Below are 22,111 nucleotides of genomic sequence, written 5' to 3' on the forward strand. Positions count from 1 at the left end.
ATGATACTCTATTATCACCTGTGATGATTTAGATCTCATTTGACTTAGGTTATCTATTATAGTTAAATTTTTCCATATATATATAATTTTTAATAAACACTGTATATAATTAAGATGTACAACATGACTATATGGATATATATATTACTACAGTCAAGCAAACTAATTAACATACCATCTCACAGTTATCATTTTTTGTATGTGTAGAATGCACTTGAAATCTACTGTCTTAGCATATTTCCAGTGTTCAGTACAGTATTAACATAACACACAGCAGGTGTTAATCATATTTATCAAATTGTACATTACATCCCTAGTACTTATTTATCTTGTAACTGGAAGTTTGTACCTTTTGGTCACCATCCAGTTTCCCTTCCCCTCACCCCTGCCTCTGGTAACCACAGATCTGATCTCTTTTTCTATGAGTTTGTTTTTGAAGTATAATTGATTCCACAACACTATGTTAGTTCCTGGAGCACATTTTAGTGATTAGATATTGCTATATATTTCAAAATGATCACCACTATAAGTATAGCTAAGTCTATACCATCTGTCACCAAATATGTTACATTATTTTTGGCTATATTCCCAACACTGTACATTTCACATTTGTGACTTATTCATTTTGTAACTAGAAGTTTATACCTCCTAATCTCCCTCACCTATTTCTCTCAACCCTATACCCACCTCCCCTCTGGCAGCCACCTGTTTGTTCTCTGTATCTGTGACTCTGTTTCTGTTTGGTTATGTTTGTTCATTTGTTTTTTAGATTCCACATATAGGTGAAATCATACAGTAATTATCTTTCTCTGTCTGACTTATTTCAGTTTGCATAATACCCTCTAGGTCATTCATGTTGTTGCAAATGGCAAGATTTCATTCTTTTTCATGGCTGAGTAATATTCCATTGTGTGTGTGTGTGTGTGTGTGTGTGTGTGTGTGTACACCATATCTTCTTTATCCGTTCATCTATTAATGGGCACTTAGGTTACTTCCATATCTTGGCAATTGTAAATAATGCTGCAGTGGACATAGAGGTACATATATCTTTTTGAATTAGTGTTTTTGTTTTCTTCGGATAGATACCCAGGAGTGGAGTTGCTGGATCGTATGGTAATTCTATATATAATTTTTTGAGAAACTTCCATAGCGTTTTCTGTAAGGGCTGCACCAATTCACATTCCCACCAATAGTGCACAAGGGTTCCCTTTTCTCCACATCCTCACTGGTACTTGCTATTTGTTGTCTTTTTGGCAATAGCCATTCTAACAGGTGTGAGGTGCTATCTCATTGTGCTTTTGATTTGCATTTCCCTGATGATTAGTGACGTTTCACATGCTTGTTGGCCATCTGTATGTCTCTCTGGAAGAATGTCTGTTCAGGTCCTCTGCCCATTTTTTAATCAGGTTGCTTGTGTTTTTTTTAGAAGATGTTGGGGGTAGGAGTTTATTAATTAATTTATTTATTTTTGCTGTGCTGCGTCTTTGTTTCTGTGCGAGGGCTTTCTCTAGTTGTGGCAAGCGGGGGCCACTCTTCATCACGGTGCGCAGGGCTCTCACTATTGCGGCCTCTCTTGTTGCGGAGCACAGGCTCCAGACACGCAGGCTCAGTAGTTGTGGCTCACGGGCCTAGTTGCTCCGCGGCATGTGGGATCCTCCCAGACCAGGGCTCCAACCCGTGTCCCCTGCATTAGCAGGCAGATTCTCAACCACTGCACCACCAGGGAAGCCCCTGTTTGTGTTTTTGATGTTAAGAAAGGTCCATATACTTTTTTGTTTAACATCTTTATTCGAGTATAACTGCTTTACAATTATGTGTTAGTTTCTGCTTTATGACAAAGTGAATCAGTTATACATATACATATATCCCCATATCTCTTCCCTCTTGCATCTCCCTCCCTCCCACCCTCCCTATCCTACCCCCCTAGGTGGTCACAAAGCACCGAGCTGATCTCCCTGTGCTATGCGGCTGCTTTCCACTAGCTATCTATTTTACATTTGGTAGTGCATATATGTCCATGCCACTCTCTTTGTCCCAGCTTACCCTTAAATTTTTAAGAGAGTATTTAGACAGAGGTAAATTACTGTATGATTTAAAGAACATTCTTTTTAAAAGTGTAGTTCAGAAACCGAGCAAATGGGTATGGTCTTGGAAATGTCGATGTCATGGATGTTTTTATAACATTCTAAAACAGCAGAAATGCATTGCAGTTGTGGAGTTTTGGGGAAGTTGAAACATTGTCCATTGAGTTAAATGGACACATTAGTTTTCTGGCTAACCAAAAAATATTTTAGTATTAGGGATAAAACTTTCTACGTATTTTTGATGCTTGTGATTTCCTGATAGGAAGGAAATCAGGCTGCAGAAGCATCAGCAAAGTATAAAAAACAGTGAGACAACAATTAGGGCTTGGAGGATGGCTTGGCAAGAAGAAAGGTTACGTTGCGGTCTTAATAGAAGCACTTAGTTGAAAGTATGAATGTTTAAAATATGTTGATCAAGGAAAAAATATTTTTTCTTTTTCATTTATTTTGTATCTCTATGAAGTGATGGATGGTCTGTAAACTCACTGTGGTAATCATTTCATAAGGTATGTAAATCACAACATTATTCTGTACACCTTAAACTTATATAGTGCTGTATGCCAATTATAGCTCAAACTGGAAGAGAAAAATTTTTTTAAATTAAAAAAACGTTGATCACATCATCTATCATCACACTGCTAAATTATAAATTTGTTTCATCTTCTTTTAATGTTTTCTTTCATTTAAAACCTTGGTTCAGTAGTTTGAAAGTGATGAAGAAGTTAATTTCACTGTCATGAGCATTTCATATCTTTGAGAGTTGGTTGTGAGAATCTGGACTCAGTCACACCTAAATTTGAGATTCTCTGCTGTTATTATCTTGATGCATGGTTTTGGGCAAGATAGTCGACCTCTCTTTGCCTCAATTTTCTCATCTATGAAATAGTGATGAGAATAATGGTACTTACCCCGTAGAACTTCTGTGAAGATTAAATGATATAATCAATGTATAACTTTTAGCAACATACATGATAACTTTTGTTATACTACCCAAATGAGATAAATGGTGATAGGGAGGAAGTGTGTAATTATTCAGCAATTACTATATTACTAATACTTTTCTTATGATAGTTCATTTAATCCTTTCTACTATCTTATGAAATATGTATTGTCCCATTTTATAAATGGGGAAACTGAGATGTTCAATATAAATATACTTTGTTTTGCCCTGTAAGTAACCTCAGGCACAGAGCCCCTGACATTGGGCTGCTCTCTTGTGAAATGGGGTAATAATTCATATTCTAACTTAGGAGGCTCCAGTGAACCACATCACCAAGCAGAGCACCATGCCCTGGAATCACCTTCTGGAATGTTAATATCTCTGTACTGTTTCCTGCTAGGGGTGATAATGCAGCTACATCTCCCTGCCAGTTCTCCCCAGGAAAGTCTGTCATCAGCCTCACGAGGTGCAAAGAAATAATGCAAGAGTCAAACAGCCTTTTCTGGGTGCTCTGACTGCCGGAACCTCTTACAGCTCCATGCACTGGAGCGAGGCCTGGGCCTCCTCGTTCTGAGCAGGGGAACCCTGCACGAGTTAGACTTGGGTTGAGCAGCATCCAGCAGGAATCAGCTCAGCTCAGACCTAGGGAGGAGACTCACAGACGTCTACAAAGATTTTATTCCTAAAGCAGAGTTTTGCCAGATGTGAAAGAGTCTTTTGTAGAGTTGAGTGATGGTCCACCTACCACATGTCCTAGGCATTTTGACCTCCTGAGGCCTCTTCTTTCTTTATAAGCTAAGCTTTCCTTTCATACACAAAGCAGGAAGATAAACCAAACCAGTTCAGTCTTCAAAGGAGCCATGCAGTACCAAAAAAAGGCTGTAACTATGAGCAGAGACTGCAAAAATGCAGACCCCTCCATATGCATGGAATCGTGCAGTGTTCGTCCTTCTCTGGCTGCCTTATTTCATTGGGCCTGGTGTCCTTGGGGTTCATCCATGTTGTGGCATATTGCCAAATGAATTTCCTCCTTTTTAAAGGATGAGGGATGTTCCATTGTTTGTATATACCACACTGTTTTTGTCCATTCATCCATTGACGTTTGGGTTGTTTCCACATCTTGGCTATTGTGACATGATGTATCTAAAAGAGTCAAATTCACAGAAGCAAAGAATAGAGTGGTGGTTGCCAGGGGTTGGAGAGGGGTGGGAAATGGGGAGGTATTAGTCAAATGTCTAAGTTTCAGTTAAGCAAGGTGAATAAGTTCTAGAGATCTACTGTACAACATTGTGCCTACAGATAAGAGGGTAGGTCTCGTGTTACTACCACAAATTAAAAACCAAAAAAATGTATACTTTTTTTGGCAAATGAAAGGTACCTAATCAGAGTAGAATAATAATATGAGTTTTACTTGAGAAGGACAACTTTGGTGTTGTTAAAAAAAACATGTAGAGGAGGAGAAACTGTAGCCAAGAGAAGTTAGGAAGTCATTTTTCTCATCCTTGTGAAAGGTAATGAAGGTGTAGGGGAGGAAAAAGTTTTCCTTGACCCTCTTAGGGTCCCTAACTGGGTCTGAAAATTAAACTGACAAACATAGTTTAACAGGATTAAAGCATACAAATTAATTTAAGTTTTATGTGACACAGCATCCTTCATAAGGAGAGGAGGACCCAAAGAAACAGTTAAATCTGAGTATTTTTATGCTAGGCTTGATGAAGAGTGGAGAGTCGTGGGAGAATATGATAGATCAGAGAGTATGAGATAAGTGTAATAAACTGGGGGAAATTTAGCAAATCCTATTTGTTATAATTCTTCTATGTGTCCCTTTGTCTGTGGAGATAAGGATGCTCCTTTCCCCCAGCTATAGAGAAGGCACCTCTCCCATGAAGGTTTTATGACCTGTTTCAAGGGAGAAGCACAGGGGGAATGTCAGAGTGACCTTTCTGCTTCTGCTATTTTCACAAACTCCTTCAGCTTAAGACATTTAGTATACCAAGGTGCCATATTTTAGGGATAGCATGTTCTCAACCCCATCAAAGCCCTACAGTAAGAAGAGTTGGAGACAACTGAGCAAATCTGATTGACATTTCAGAGGTAAGAATCGACTGAATTCTACTGGATGTGATTTAATCTTAGGGGTCAGGAGAAGAGAAGGCTAATGCATCTCCCTCGGATATTTTGAGTTTGAAGAACCTTTGGGATATCTAGGTTTAGATGCTCAGTAGGCAACTGGAGCTGTGGGCCTGGGGATCAAGAAGGAAGTCTTGAATGGAGCCAAGAGTTTTACAAGTAAAGGATATTAGAAATAATAGTTGAATCCAACATGGGAGTGTCAAACAGAAAAGTAAAGAAACCAGAGAGCAAAGTCCCAAGGGAGACCAACATTTAGGGGTAGTTGGAAGAATTGGTGTGGCTAGCAGAATGTTAGGATCATGAAATAGGAGTGAAGTAAAGGGAATTTCTAGGAGTCGGTAGTCTCTGGCAACATCTGATATTTCAGAGACATCAAACAAAACATGAGCTCTGAAAAGAGGTCATCAGGTTCAATAGGCCATTTTTAACCCAAGAGAAAGCATTTTCTGTAATGTGGTAAGATACTAGAATATGCCGTATTGAAATGAGAACATGGGTGAGGACACAGACTGTGTGTAGAAAACTCTTAAGAAATTGGCTAACGAAGTAAATTTCTTTGACAGACAGGACTAAGTTTTAAGGCTGTCATAGAGCTAAAGATGAAGTGAGGAAAATTTAGAGAAAACAGAAGCTCAGAACCAAATACAGCAGATCTTGAAACATTTTCTCCTATTACTAGTACCTAGTATAATTTCTGCATGTACATATGCTGAAATGTATAAATCCCTTCAGTTTTACTGACTCAATTTTTTTTCCCTGTATAATTGAATTTTGTTAAGGTCTTCCCATAGCTAGGGTTTTTGTTTTGTTTTGTTTTACTTTTTGGGCATAAAATTCAATTCAGCAATTTTAGAATTACACGAGCGGTTATTTCAAGCATGTGCTCACAAAGCACTTCACACTAGTTGTACTTCACTGTTGGCAAAACTTTGCACGTAGTCATTGCTTAAGGAAGCACTTTTGTGAAGTTTTAAATGTAATTAAAAGGGATGTTATGCTGTTTTAAGTTCTATTTTTTTTCTTTCTACATTTTGGCTCTGCATTCTACTTTTAATGATACAATACTATTGAGCGTGAGATGGAGAAATGTTTATATAATGCAGTGCCCTCTCCCAAACACAGCCCTTTCCTTCCCATTAAAAGTAACCATCACTGTTCTGATTTTTGTATAGTCACTTCCTTGCTTTTTAAAATTGTTTTATTACATAGGGGTACATTCCTGGGGTGCAGTGGTTAAGAATCTGCCTGCCAATGCAGGGGACACAGGTTCGAGCCCTGGTCTGGGAAGATCCCACATGCCGTGGAGCAACTAAGCCCGTGTGCCACAACTACTGAGCCTGTGCTCTAGAGCCTGCAAGCCACAACTACTGAGCCCACATGCCACAACTACTGCCGGAGTGCCTAGAGCCCATGCTCTGCCCCCTTCCACTTTACTTTTTTTTTTTTTTTTTTTTGGACAACATTACTTCTTAGGTAGTGGGGTGTTCCTCCTCAGGAGACACACAATTCTGTTTTTGAGATGATTGCAGTAGTTGATGCAAAATGACTGGATTCATGATTCACCAGGGTTTCCTGCATCATTGTACTGTACTTCTATGATTTCTTCATTTATTTGCTGGAATTCTATAAACAGAAAGTTATCTTCCTTTATTATTTGGTTACCAGTGGTACATTTAGTATAGGAAGAGCAGTGTGCTTACTTGATATTTTTTTCTTTATTTACCACTGTTCAAAATTTTAAAAAGCTGGCTCTAAGTTGGATATATATATCAATATCCATATCTACATATTTATATATAGATATATCACCTAATGGCTTTGTACTGATATTTCAAATGCAGTGAAAATTCACAACTGCAAGATGTTTATTTAAATTCTTCTATCTCACGACTATCTTTATCCCATCCCTACAAATTCTTAAGGAGTAAGAAGACTGGGAACGATAGAATTAGTATATCACACAAACCCACATTACACACAAAACTTTCTTGTAGTAACTACCAATAACATGATTACTGAAAGGAGCTGAAACAGTCACTCCTTTCTCTCCTTACTAGTTTCTGTTTGTTTCTACGGTTGTATTGTTTCTGCACTGTCAGAGCACATGGCACTTCTTTCAACGGTACTCTTCCCCCTGTATCCTTGTCAGCTAGTGAGTTTAAGCAGATTAAGATCAGAGCGTTAGGCTTTTGTGATTCCATTTCTGTTGTAACAAAACTTTTCTTCAGCTGTGCCTATGAAAGAAAATAATAAAGGGAACTAAATATATGTTACAGAGGAATAATTCTTCAAAGGAATGTTACATTAGGAAACTGTTGATGTAGCACTGTTGTTACATTAGGAAACTGCTGATATAGCCCTATTGTTGATTATTTAAACTTTTTTATATCTTGGATTTCCCCTAAATGTAACTTTTACAGCATCTTTTTGTTTGTTTTCTTTTGTGGTAAACAGAACATTCCAATATGCCAGTCGAAAAAAATATCACTTTAGAAAGACCTTCTAATATAGAACTCACATGCCAATTCATGACATCTGGAGATTTGAATTCAGTAAATGTGACTTGGAAAAAAGGTGATGAACTACTTGAGAATAACTATCTCATCAATGCAACAGGAAGCATCCTGTATACCCAATACATGTGAGTAAACAAAATTTTAACCTGTATGGCTAGATGAAATTAAATTCTAAATATTTTCCTGAATGAGCATCCTTTCCTTTGCTGTCACTTGAATGTTATGCTAATATTCTAATTTGCATATTTACAAATTTTTTTCATCTTTAAATTTTGATTAATGGCTGAGTCTTTCATTTTCATTAAGGAGGGTTTTTTGAGAACTAAGCCTGTATTAATAACTTAAATTATCTTTAGGTTCACCATCGTTAATAGCGAACAAATGGGAAGTTATTCTTGTTTCTTTGAGGAGAAAAAGGAACAAAGGGGCACATTTAATTTCAAAGGTCAGTACTAATAATTTGTAGAGTAATAACTTTAGCATTATATTCTTAGAATTCTAAATCCTCAAATTTGTTGGGAAGAAAATATCTAGTTTTTGTGCTGAAATAAATCTTTACCATTATGTAAAGGTCTTGGATCTTATGCCATCATCTAAAATCCTGTTGTGTTCACAAAATAATTGTTGTAGAAAATAAACAAATAAATCCTCAATTTTTAAAATTATTATTACAATACTAAAAATACAGCTGAAAAAAAAGGCATCATGTGCTTTCTATTGAATCATAAGTGGTGACCTTGAAACTGGAGCTTCACAGTGTCTTCCCAGTGCTCCCTCCCCCAGTTTAAAACACAGGTTTTAGTTTGAAAGATCAGGCTGCCAGGTTATTTGTACCTCTCTTGTACAATAAATTCAAGCAGTCTCTTGAATTTATTTATTTATTTAGCCCTCCCAACTCAGACCTTTTATAATACTCCTCTAGGTGTCTGAGTTATTGCATTCCTAGACTGTGAGAATATGCTTTGGTGTTCTGTATCAGTGGCTCCAGGACTTGGGATTTTAGGAACCCATAAAATTTAAAAATAATTTGGAGACGCACAAAGGTTGCCTGCTTTTGATTTCATCAAGTAAGGACAAACCCCAGAATGTAATCCACAGTTCTCCCCCATAGGAAAAAATAAACTCAAAGTATTTTACTCTTACCATCATTAAACCAAAACTTTAAAGGTCTCAATCTCATAATAGAGACTAGTTGCTCAAGTTGGGTAATTATCTTCATGAAAAAACCATATTCTCTGATAGATAAGTGAATGTCACTGTCCCTGATGGTATTTGGGAAATGCAGTCTGTTGCCATATTAACTATCTTGGGCTTTGCTTCACATTAATTTACCAGCACACATGAGAAATTGTTTACTTTTTCCTAAAAATTGTGAAATCCAGCTAGCTGCTATGACAAAATACGAATTCTATCCCCAAAGTCCCATCAGTAGCAGAATGGGCTGACTCATCACTGCCATGATTTCAGATGGTCCCCTCCTTCATCCCTCCCTATAGTCCCTCTGCACTCAGACTCATTTCCTTCCTGTGGTTTTATAAATATTCCTACTGGGTAAATATAATAAATCCTTGTATTTATGCACTTTGGTCTCTGCAAAGGCAGAAACTATTATCATCTTTTGATTATTTTGATCATGTACATTCTCTTTTAACCTTCTTTCCTCCATTTGCCAAATTTAACCTAGTGAAGGATAGATATATCATATATATTTCCTTCCCTTATTCCTTTTCTTAACTTCCCTTTTCTTTTTCTTTCCTCAGTCTTTTTCTCTTGCCCCCGCCTTGCCATCCTAATGAACTAACAGATACTAAACACATGGACACGCATACACACACACAAACACACAATCCTAGTACACATTTTATGTGTCTCCTTTAAATGTGTAAAGAAGGCCTACAGGTCTTGAGGAAATACTCATCAAATCTTGAGGCTCAAAGTGCCTCCAGGAGATTCAACTTTAAAAATTGCTTTGGGCTTCCCTGGTGGTGGGTTGGGAGTCTGCCTGCTGATGCGAGGGACACGGGTTCGTGCCCCGGTCCAGGAGGATCCCGCGTGCCGCGGAGTGGCTGGGCCCGTGAGCCATGGCCGCTGAGTCTGCTCGTTCGGAGTCTGTGCTCCGCGATGGGAGAGGCCACGGCGGTGATAGGCCCGCGTACAGCAAAAAAAAAAAAAAAAAAAAATTGCTTTTTCCCCTCTTTTAAATAGCACTGTTTTCTAGAAATATGTACTAGTCATGCCTGTTCAAAGTTTAAATATCGAATATATTACATTTTTTCTTATTAGCACTGTTATAGATAAATTACTTAAATTATTACTTGTAAGTGATCATTCTAGTCTCTAATGTGAAGATTAACAGAAGCATTTTAGTTTTCAGTGTACTAATAAATTTAATGCCAAGTAGTCTTAAAGAAGGCCTCTTGATCTGTATCTATTTTGAGTAACTAGGTTGATGCTGGCTGGTGTCAGAAGCACCTACACAAGGTCTAGGTTTGAAATCAAGTGCTTGAGGAATGCAAAGAGCCACTGAATATTTACTTTTTTTCTTTTTATAGTTTTCTTAAAGCAGTTTAGTTCAGTTTATTTGTTTTAAATGCCCACTTAACAATGTAACTTTTAAGTATGTACTATATCTTAAAGATTTTTATACAATTAGTAAGTTGGGCCCTTCCAGATTTTCTTTGGTAAAATAATAATTCTCTTTAATTTATCTAAGTTGAATATTGCTTGGAGGAATCATTTCATTTGAGTACAATTTAAAGGCATCTGCAGAACAATTCATATTATAGTTATTATTTAATTAGATCTTGTAAGGCTTCTAGAATGGTGTATGTGTTTATTTTTACAAATATCCTATTTTACTCTTTCTCCACATGGATTGCTTATGGCTTTTCCTAAGAAGAGGATTATCTGTTCAATTGAGTGTGGATGAAAAGCCTGTTTTATCCTCCCTTTAAAATTGAGCCAAAAAAAAAAAAATTCTGCTATCGATCACATGAGTCAACTAAAGGGCATGAGCCTGAGTCCTCAGAACAATTTATCAGCAAAGTCCCTCCTTCTGCCTTTATGGGAACTGGTTGATTTATTACTACAAGATTATAAAAGGGCCTCAACATCACTGATTAGTACAGTGTGGAAAAACCTGCTGACTTTGTGTGTTTGGCTGTTGATGACAGTACAGGGAGAAAGCCAAAGTCACACTGGAAGCTTGCAACTGCTAATGTCACTGACTGCCTTTCACCAAGAAAGATGGGTGGTGGTCTGCAATGTTTTTTAGTAGTAGGTCAAATATTCTGAGGTAGATGCTGAAAATTTCTATAATAACCATCAATGTTAAAATCTCTTAGTAAAAAGATGCAGAAACTTAGTTGGTAAATCATAAGTAATAGGACATAGAACTTCTTGGAAGACATGGTGAGATTCTGATAGTACCAAGTGCTATGAAACCTGCCTTGGCCCAGCCATCTGTCTTCACTGGGAAGCATCCAGGGAGTCAAATGGAAGAGCACAATAATAGAATCAGTTTGAACTTAAGCTTCAAACCCCAGTGCTAAAACCTAGTTCGCTGTCTTTGACTATATGGAAGAATCTTTTTCCCAATTTGATAACACCTAAACATCCTTGAGCCAAAAATGACACAGGCTAATGTTTTCCAGTCCATAAATATGCAAATATAAATCTCTAAGATTTACAACTCCATAGGGTTTTCACTTTCACTGAGTAGTTCCTAGACCTCATCTTCCTAGACACTAGTTTGAATCAGCAATTTCACCATCTTTAAACTTGAATTCTTTCAACCCCAAGATTTTGTGTGTCCTACTTTATCCAGAGTTCCCGCAGCAGTGAATTCCACCATTCTGTCTTCCAGGTCACTTATCTGTTCTTCTGCCTCAGTTATTCTGCTATTGATTCCTTCTAGTGCAGTTTTCATTTCAGTTATTGTATTGTTCATCTCTATTTGTTTGTTCTTTAATTCTTCTAGGTCTTTGTTAACCATTTCTTGCATCTTCTCGATCTTTGCTTCCATTCTTTTTCCAGGGTCCTGGATCATCTTCACTATCATTATTCTGAATTCTTTTTCTGAAAGGTTGCCCATCTCCACTTCATTTAGTTGTTTATCTGGGGTTTTATCTTGTTCCTTCATCTGGTACATAGCTCTCTGCCTTTTCATCTTGTCTTTCTGTGAATGTGGTTTTTGTTCCACAGGCTGCAGGATTGTAGTTCTTCTTGCTTCTGCTGTCTGCCCTCTGGTGGATGAGCCTACCTAAGTGGCTTGATGGGAGGGACTGGTGGTGGGTAGAGCTGACTGTTGCCCTGGTGGGCAGAGCTCAGTAAAACTTTAATCCACTTGACTGTTGATGGATGGGGGCTGGGTTCCCTCCCTGTTGGTTGTTTGGCCTGAGGCAACCGAACACTGGAGCCTACCTGGGCTCTATGGTGGGGCTAATGATAGACTCTGGGAGGGCTCACGCTGCCAGTGTCCTTGTCCCCACAGTGAGCCACAGTCCCCACGGTGAGCCACAGCCCCCACCCCCCACCCCCACCTCTGCAGTAGATTCTCCAACACTAGCAGGTAGGTCTGGTTCAGTCTCTCCTGGGGTCACTGCTCCTTCCCCTGGGTCCCGATGCACACACTATTTAGTGTGTGCCCTCCAAGAGTGGAGTCTCTGTTTCCCCCACTCCTGTCGAAGTCCTGTAATCAATTCCCACTAGGCTTCAAAGTCTGATTCTTTAGGAATTCCTCCTCCCATTGCCAGAGCCCCAGGTTGGGAAGCCTGATGTGGGGCTCAGAACCTTCACTCCAGTGGGTGGACTTCTGTGGTATAAGTGTTCGCCAGTCTGTGAGTCACCCACCCGACAGTTATGGGATTTGATTTTACTGTGATTTTTATTTTTTAATTTTTATTTTTACATCTTTATTGGAGTATAATTGCTTTACAATGGTCTGTTAGTTTCCGCTTTACAACAAAGTGAATCCGTTATACATATACATATGTTCCCATATCTCTTCCCTCTTGCGTCTCCCTTCCTCCCACCCTCCCTATCCCACCCCTCCAGGCGGTCACAAAGCACCGAGCTGATCTCCCTGTGCTATGCGGCTGCTTCCCACTAGCTATCTACCTTACGTTTGGTAGTGTATATATGTCCATGCCACTCTCTCGCTTTGTCACAGCTTACCCTTCCCCCTCCCCATATCCTCAAGTCCATTCTCTAGTAGGTCTGTGTCTTTATTCCTGTCTTACCCCTAGGTTCTTCATGACATTTTTTTCCCTTAAATTCCATATATATGTGTTAGCATACAGTATTTGTCTTTCTCTTTCTGACTTACTTCACTCTGTATGACAGACTCTAGGTCTATCCACATCATTACAAATAGCTCAATTTCGTTTCTTTTTATGGCTGAGTAATATTCCATTGTATATATGTGCCACATCTTTTTTATCTATTCATCCGATGATGGACACTTAGGTTGTTTCCATCTCTAGGCTATTGTAAATAGAGCTGCAATGAACATTTTGGTACATGACTCTTTTTGAATTATGGTTTTCTCAGGGTATATGCCCAATAGTGGGATTGCTGGGTCATAAGGTAGTTCTATTTGTAGTTTTTTAAGGAACCTCCATACTGTTCTCCACAGTGGCTGTATCAATTTACATTCCCACCAACAGTGCAAGAGGGTTCCCTTTTCTCCACACCCTCTCCAGCATTTATTGTTTCTAGATTTTTTGATGATGGCCATTCTGACTGGTGTAAGATGATATCTCATTGTAGTTTTGATTTGCATTTCTCTAATGATTAATGATGTTGAGCATTCTTTCATGTGTTTGTTGGCAGTCTGTATATCTTCTTTGGAGAAATGTCTATTTAGGTCTTCTGCCCATTTTTGGATTGGGTTGTTTGTTTTTTTGCTATTGAGCTGCATGAGCTGCTTGTAAATTTTGGAGATTAATCCTTTGTCAGTTGCTTCATTTGCAAATATTTTCTCCCATTCTGAGGGTTGTCTTTTGGTCTTGTTTATGGTTTCCTTTGCTGTGCAAAAGCTTTGAAGTTTCATTAGGTCCCATTTGTTTATTTTTGATTTTATTTCCATTTCTCTAGGAGGTGGGTCAAAAAGGATCTTGCTGTGATGTATGTCATAGAGTGTTCTGCCTATGTTTTCCTCTAAGACTTTGATAGTTTCTGGCCTTACGTTTAGGTCTTTAATCCATTTTGAGCTTATTTTTGTGTATGGTGTTAGGGAGTGTTCTAATCTCATACTTTTACATGTACCTGTCCAGTTTTCCCAGCACCACTTATTGAAGAGGCTGTCCTTTTTCCACTGTACATTCCTGCCTCCTTTATCAAAGATAAGGTGACCATATGTGCATGGGTTTATCTCTGGGCTTTCTATCCTGTTCCATTGATCTATTATTTCTGTTTTTGTGCCAGTACCATACTGTCTTGATTACTGTAGCTTTGTAGTATAGTCTGAAGTCAGGGAGCCTGATTCCTCCAGCTCTGTTTTTCGTTCTCAAGATTGCTTTGGCTATTCGGGGTCTTTTGTGTTTCCATACAAATTGTGAAATTTTTTGTTCTAGTTCTGTGAAAAATGCCAGTGGTAGTTTGATAGGGATTGCATTGAATCTGTAGATTGCTGTGGGTAGTAGAGTCATTTTCAAAATGTTGATTCTTCCAATCCAAGAACATGGTATATCTCCCCATCTATTTGTATCATCTTTAATTTCTTTCATCAGTGTCTTATAGTTTTCTGCATACAGGTCTTTTGTCTCCTTAGGTAGGTTTATTCCTAGATATTTTATTCTTTTTGTTGCAATTTTAAATGAGAGTGTTTTCTTAATTTCACTTTCAGATTTTTCATTATTAGTGTATAGGAATGCCAGAGATTTCTGTGCATTAATTTTGTATCCTGCTACTTTACCAAATTCATTGATCAGCTCTAGTAGTTTTCTGGTAGCATCTTTAGGATTCTCTATGTATAGTATCATGTCATCTGCAAACAGTGACAGCTTTACTTCTTCTTTTCTGATTTGGATTCCTTTTATTTCCTTTTCTTCTCTGATTGCTGTGGCTAAAACTTCCAAAACTATGTTGAATAAGAGTGGTGAGAGTGGGCAACCTTGCGTCCCTCCTACTGTCTCATTGTGGCTTCTCCTTTGTCTTTGGGGTATCTTTTTTTCGTGAGTTCCAGTGTCTTCCTGTCGATGATTGTCCAGCAGCTAGTTGTGATTCTGGTGTTCTCGCAAGAGGGAGTGAGAGCACGTCCTTCTACTCTGCCATCTTGGTTCCTCTCCACAAACTCTTACTCATCTGCTTTAGCCAAGAACTTGCATAAGTGTTTCAAGCAGCAGAATTTGTTTTACAGCTTCACTGAAAAGTTTTTTAATATATGTTATTAAAGGATGGATTGGTGCCACCTCCAGCATCTCAAAGCTACTGTTTCTTCATTCTTCTGGGCCTTGTCTCCTGTGAATTCATCTTTTATTTTTCATCATTTTAATCTCTTTTAGTCGCCTTTCTCAGATTGTCTGGGTGTTCTGTAAATGGCTCAGTTTGGACCCTTTTCCACATTTGAGGGTGTTTTTATACATTCCTATGGTTCTGAGATGAATTCAGGTGAATTTCCAGTTCTCCTTTTATTCTGTGTCTTATTTCTTCTCTGTTCCACATGGCCAACTGGCCTAGAAATCATTCTTGCACGTGACAATAATCCATGCCATTAAGCTGGCTAATGTAGGAAGGCTGTGGGCATTACAAATTGTATGAAAACTCAATTAAGAAAAGCAATACCAGTACGTGATGACAACAAATGTTCGAATTTTGTGGTGTTTGCTCTACACCAAGCCCTTTATATATTGTGTTCCTGTACTTAATTCTTTACAGTAACATTGTAGAAGGGTATGACCAACCTATGTCCTCAACACTAGTAACACTGAAGCTATAATTCTAATATTTCCTGGACCCAAATCTTATATGTTTGTCACATCATTGTCTCATTGTGCTGACTACTTCAAACACTCATTGAGCTTTGAAATGGACACATATTAACCACATTTCCCTTAGTGTCCCTCAGCCTAATGGTAACCAATAAGGAGTGTGGGACACTAGTAGCCATTCGAAAGGAGTGTTCAGAATATCCTCTGGCAAGGTCAACTCACCAATTTCTTCTGGCTGGGATGACTTCAGTCATGCCAATCACAAGTGTTCACTTCTCTCCTACCTCAGGAGTACCCTAGTGGTACCTTACTAGGTGCTCATAAACTATTAGTGGGGTGATTATAAATTCTGATTGGCAGTTCACATCTTTGGGTAATGTAAAATTGTAGATCATTCAGTTTTATCAAAACATATTTCCTTGGTTATGAAAAGTATGAGAACCGTTGACTTATAGCTTGCTCTGTCATCTTATGATTTACACTTTCAGTGGTGATATACCTTCCTTATTTGCATCTCTTTATTATTAGCAGTGCCTCATTCAACACTCTGCTGGTCAGCACTGCTGATGAAGGAGGGGGTGATATGTGCAATTGTATTTAGGCCCACGTTAAACCATAAGGAAAACTGAAGACTTCTGACACTCATCACTGTAACATTAATCACCTAAAGACAGAACCTGTGAAGAAATCCAACGCTATGTTTACCCCTATACAAGTGGTTATAGAAGTCAGAATTTCTTTTCCACTTATTACCAGTTATTTCCCCCTTCCTCATCTTTACAGTTCATACATCCAGCAAATGCCCAATATTCTTCCGGTAGTAGAAAGCCAAGAGCGTTTAGAAAATGTATTTAATCTGTAAACCTAATTTTAGCAATTAAAATTGATCTTTCCATTTTCCACCCTGACCCTCCCCAAAATAAAATCTAAAAATAGGATAACAAGTGAATAGCAAACAGTATCTATAAAATTTGTCAACACAGTATTAAAAATTTAGACATTGTCTCTCTGCTGGCAAACCAAAAAAACAAAAAGGAAAAACAAAACACAAAACCTGCTAAAATCAGTAAAAGAAAAAAAAATCAACAAAAGTCATCTTTGTTGATAAGTCTGTCTCTCATAAAAGTGTACATTTTATAATACATCTTTTGAGGTCAATCAGAAGGAACTGATTCACCATGGAAGCTGCTAGTTGGCTTTTTATTGCTTTGCTTATGTTCTTATGCTTTAATTTTCTTTACCAAGTTATTCATAGCCTTAAAACTTAATTTTTCTAAATTCAGTGCTCATTTTTATTGTTACTAATGGCATCTGCTTCAAACTTTAAGAAATTTATCACAATGAATATTAGTTTTTGTTTTTTTCCTACAAAACCACATGAAAGTGGGTGTGTTTTTTTTTTTGTTTTTTTTTTTGGTATGCGGGCCTGCCTCTCACTGTTCTAGCCTCTCCCATTGTGGAGCACAGGCTCTGGACACGCAGGCTCAGCGGCCATGGCTCACGGGCCCAGCCGCTCCACGGCATGTAGGATCTTCCCGGACCGGGGCACGAACCCATGTCCCCTGCATCGGCAGGCGGACTTTCAACCACTACACCACCAGGGAAGCCCAAAAGTGTTTTTTGTCTCATTTTCTTTCCTATTCTTTTCTCTTTCTCTAAAATTTCCTTTGCTCCTTTCTCATCTTCCCATCTTCTCCAACTCTTTTCATAAATCTGTGTCAAATAAAAATTTTAAATCCTGAAAATTTTGTCTCCTCACTAGAGTGCCATTTAAGGGTAAACTTTGAAAAAATATTTGCTCTAACGTAACTCAGTAGGTGGGAAGAAAGAACAGTCTTGAAAACATGAAGTTTCTTTCTTATCCAAAGCATGTAACAAACAGTCTATTACAATACTTGTAATTGTTATTGGCTCAATAATAGAAGACCTTCCTTCTGTTTCTATATTACTGACAATTATATTGCACCACCTACCTACTACAACTATACGTCTATTCAACTTGAATACATTCCCCCTATTCAAACTCTTTCAGTAACATATGTTTCTCTCCATTTTTCTTAGTCCCTGAACTTCATGAAAAAAAGAAACCGTTGATCACTTATGTAGGGGATTCAGTTGTCTTGATGTGTAAATGTCAAGACTATTTTCCTTTAAATTGGACCTGGTACCGTAGTAATGGGAGTGTACAGGTAAGATCGTATTTCTTTGACTTGAAGAAAACAAAATAAAAACTTTTATTTGATAAATAATAAGATTATAATACACTCACAGTTCTTAGGACTATTTATACTTCTGTTATCTTGTTCCTTAATATGTGTTCATGAAGAAAGAACAGTGATGAATGGAGCTGTCATTTGGTGTTTTTAGCATATTACATTATACATCTGAAGATACTCTTAATGTTTCATTAAGTGGTACTTTGTTTTTTAGATTTAGCCATTTATTAAAATTCTATGAAAGGAAGTTACAGTTCATTTTTAGTTGACAAGTTTAGATATAACCCCAACAAAAAAGATTCTTTTTTTCCTTATCATTTCATGAGAGTAACTAGAAAAAAAGCAAGGGAGTTTTCTTTTCCTGCTTCTGTCTCTGGAAACATTTGTGATAGAATGCAATACACTGGCAGCATCTGAGAAAAGAATGAAAATTTGGTAACTTAAACTCAGGTTTTAGGTTCTTTTAGTGTCACTGACCTCTTTTGGACTTCCAGAGACCTAAGGGAAGCCAAATACTTTAAATTCCTATTAAAGAATTAATGGCTTTTCAAAGAGCTGATATTAAGAAAAACATGAGTACTTAGGAAATTATTTCTGGTTTTCTTCCTCCCAAATAGCCTCTAATAGCAGGGAAATTTAGGACATTGTCCTTTAGGGGACACCCTTTTATTGCCCTGGTGCTAATGAGCATTGAAATTGAAGTCTTGTAAAGGCAATTCTAGAAGGAACGGTATGAGACAGGGTAGATCTTAGTGAAATATTAAATTCCTTCTTAGACAATATTGATGCTATTGTAGACTGTTGACGACAGAGGGAATGACTTAAAAGGGTGAGTTACTGATTCTGTGATTGGTTTGAGTTTTCAAAGAGATAGCTCCAAATCACTTAGGAGTAGATTTAAACTATTAATATTTGTACTTATCTTGTTATTGATGATTAGGAAAGGCAATCATTTTGTGTATGGAAATAGTTTTAAAGAGCATGTAAATTTGTAAAAACAAGTAACAGACATAGTTTCTGAATTACATAGCCTAATTTATTTATGCACATGTGATACTAGACAAAAAAAGCTTGTCTAATTATATTAAACTTTTAGAATGTAGTCTGTACTTCTCTCCATTTGCTATACTAAGTTTCTCTCAATTTGGCCCTAAGCATGGGTTATGTTAGGATATGAGAAAAGTGCAGGGAAGAGGGTGCAAGTCAAAACTTTAGGTCAAGTGTTTTTTCAAAAAGTAGGCGAACCATCATCTTCATCAGACTTACCTGGGGCACCTATTAAACAGCTCTGAGTTAGAGTACATTTGTAACAAGCATCATAGGCAATGCTGTGCACAGTGAGCCAGGTTGCTATAATTTTTTTGGCAAATAATAAACGCACAGACAGTTCTTCATCAGATAACCTCCAAGAATATTTGTATGCAAATTAGCATTTACTGAGCAGTGCAGTTGAGTGATAGAGCAATGAAGGCATCAAATGGCCTGAGAATAAAATTTAATTTAAATGGATTAAATAAATTAGCCACCAAATAGCTTAGTATGGATCTTAAAAGGCTGAGGAAAACCCAGTGAATCTCAGAAGCCAACATGTCAGAAAGAGAGAGAAATCCAGCCATGAGAGAAGACAGAAGGTGCGCAGACCACCATGTATACCAGGCTTGGAGGGATTTCTACCCTTTCTTCTACATCAGCTTCAAAGGCCTGAAGATTTCGTCTTCAGTTCCAGTTTGAGGAACTCCCAATGCCATGAGCCAGTGAACTTCCTTTACAGGAATGATCAGATATAATAGCTTCATTAATTTAATAGTTGATTTAATGAATGTATGCCTGCAATTGTGAAGGAGGAAGTATTCTGAACTAGTCAGGGATTGTAACATGAAACCCGGATGGCTGGAAAATTTCTGTATTTCTAATTCGCATAGAATATTTACCCACGATGACTTGCACACTGTAGTTTCAAACATTCAGTGCTAAGTAGTTAAAGCAAAGTGTACTTTTCCTTTGTTTGCTACCTTTAAAAGATCAAACTATGGTAAGACTTGAGCTCTGTATGTATAACTTCTCACATACTTTAATGTGCTCCCTTCTTTAATAAATTTATTTATTTTTGGCTGCGTTGGATCATCGTTGCTGCGCTCATGGTTTCTCTAGTTGCGGCAAGCGGGGTCTACTCTTCGTTGCGGTGCGCGGGCTTCTCATTGCGGTGGCTTCCGTTGTTGTGGAGCATGGGCTCTAGGTGCGCGGGCTTCAGTAGTCGTGGCTCGCGGGCTCAGCAGGTGTGGCTAGCGGGCTCTAGAGCACAGGCTCAGTAACTGTGGCATACAGGCTTAGTTGCCCTGGCCCAGGCTCGAACCCCTGCCCCCTGCATTGGCAGGCGGATTCTTAACCACTGTGCCACCAGGGAAGTCCCTAATATGCCCTTTTTCTGGTAAGCAGTTTTCTTGGTACTATCTTGTAGCTTTCACTCAAAACTAGATCATTCAGGACATGTATCTTTTATGCAATATGATAGGAATGGATTTTAATGTCTCCTTCTATTAGGTTCCTGTTGGTGTTCCAATGAACAATAAGTATGTGATCAATGGAAAAAATGCTAATGAAACAAGGCTCAAGATAATGCAACTTTCAGAGGAAGATCAGGGATCTTACTGGTGCCATGCAATATTCCAATTAGGCGAGAGTGAAGAACATGTTGAACTTGTCGTGCTGAGTTATTGGGTGCCTCTCAAAGCATTTCTTGGAATAGCTGTTGAGGTGGTTCTTTTAGTGGCTATTATTCTGCTTTTTGAAATGTACACCCAAAAGAAAAAGAAGCACTCAGGTAGGATTTCTTTTTTTTAGATAATTCTCATGTTATGACTTAATCCATTATGGTGGCTTTAGAAAAAAATCTAACTTTTGTTTTTTGTAGTGGTATTTATGTTAATAACAATGGTGACAGTGAGCTATGAGCTTATATTGATGGTCTTCCTGTATCAACTTCCTAAAAAAATTTAATGTTAAAATATACCTTTTTTCCCTTTTCTTTGGTGTTACTGGGACCAGCACACCAATTAAGTGATATGTGCACTGGTACTGGAATATTAGAAAATTCTGCATTAGCTTAATATAAAAGATCTCAAAGACAAACAATTATTCTTTCATTTAGATAACTCATTTTTAAAAACGTTTTATCAAACATTCTGAAATTCTCGTAAAAGACATTGCCTGCCAGCTTTCTGTCTTCATAGCCTGTGCCTGATGGATAACAGACTGAGAAACCAATGGTCCCCTAAGAAAATTTATTTTATATTCTGTATTTTTTCCTGATTTTGTACTAAATTTTTCATAACTTAAATAATTACAAATCAGTCAGTTCTGTTTTTGATGATCCCAGGCACCAGACTATGCTTGATCAAAACTGCAGGCAATTTTGCAAGTCGGGAGAGCAGGGAAGGAGTGGACATGATGGAGGGGCAGCTGTCTGATGGGGCCCATCTCTTTCATTCCAGAGCTGGAAAACAGCACAGGCAGTCAGGGGATGTTGAATTCAGGGGAAAGTAGAATTGAGCATATATGCTTTGTATGAATAATAAACCAATCTTAAGAGTTAAATTGTTCTTTTGTTACACAGATGATGGGAAGGAATTTGAACAAATTGAACAGCTGTAAGTATTATTTTTATAGGTTAATTTTCACGTGTAAAATACAGATAAATATGAAATTAAATAAAATGTTTGCAGTTAGAGGAAAAAAGTACAAGAGTATATAACGTGTGTGTTATTTTCTGTAGATGTCCATGTTATGGTGAAGAATGCCATTTGGCATTTACCTGCATGCAACAGAATCCCCCTCCACCACTTACTTTCACCTCTCTGTGCTTCAGTTTCCTCTTCAACAAAATGGGTTTAATGATATTACTTACCACATAAGGTTTCTGGATTAAATGACTTTCTATGTGTAAAAATTCTTAGCATAGGCTTTGATGCACAGGAGGCACTCAAGAACCATGAGGAAGTATTATTTGTGTAAAGCAATGATTCTCAACCCTGGCTATATTTTTGATCACTTAGGATGCTCCTTAAAATTACAGTTACTCAGACCTAACTGGATATCTTAGATCAGAACCTCTGGGATGGGTGCCTGGGCATCTGTATTTCTTTAAAGTGCCTATCACTGATTCTGATTCTCAGAATTCAGTGTTGAAAATCACTGGGCTAGAATTGTGTCATTATTTTTGAAGGAACACAAATTGTGGCATATTTCTGTTACAGTCTCCTTTGTTTAGAGTTGAGCGGAGCATGAGGAGAAC

General features: G+C 37.8%; 1 protein-coding gene across 1 annotated transcript in view; it reads left to right on the forward strand.

Annotated features, from left to right (window-relative positions):
* The window catches only part of EMB (embigin), a 41,791-nt gene that overhangs the window by 16,076 nt on the left and 3,604 nt on the right, over window positions 1–22,111 (forward strand). The window contains exons 3-7 of the mRNA XM_082835914.1: window positions 7,612–7,798; window positions 8,030–8,118; window positions 17,666–17,793; window positions 20,362–20,641; window positions 21,434–21,467. Of these exons, the coding sequence (XP_082692040.1) occupies window positions 7,612–7,798; window positions 8,030–8,118; window positions 17,666–17,793; window positions 20,362–20,641; window positions 21,434–21,467 (718 nt within the window). The remainder of the gene's footprint in view (window positions 1–7,611; window positions 7,799–8,029; window positions 8,119–17,665; window positions 17,794–20,361; window positions 20,642–21,433; window positions 21,468–22,111) is intronic.

This window comes from Leucopleurus acutus (genome assembly GCF_964270905.1).
Source record: "Leucopleurus acutus genome assembly, chromosome: 3".
NCBI classification, from domain to species: domain Eukaryota; kingdom Metazoa; phylum Chordata; class Mammalia; order Artiodactyla; family Delphinidae; genus Leucopleurus; species Leucopleurus acutus.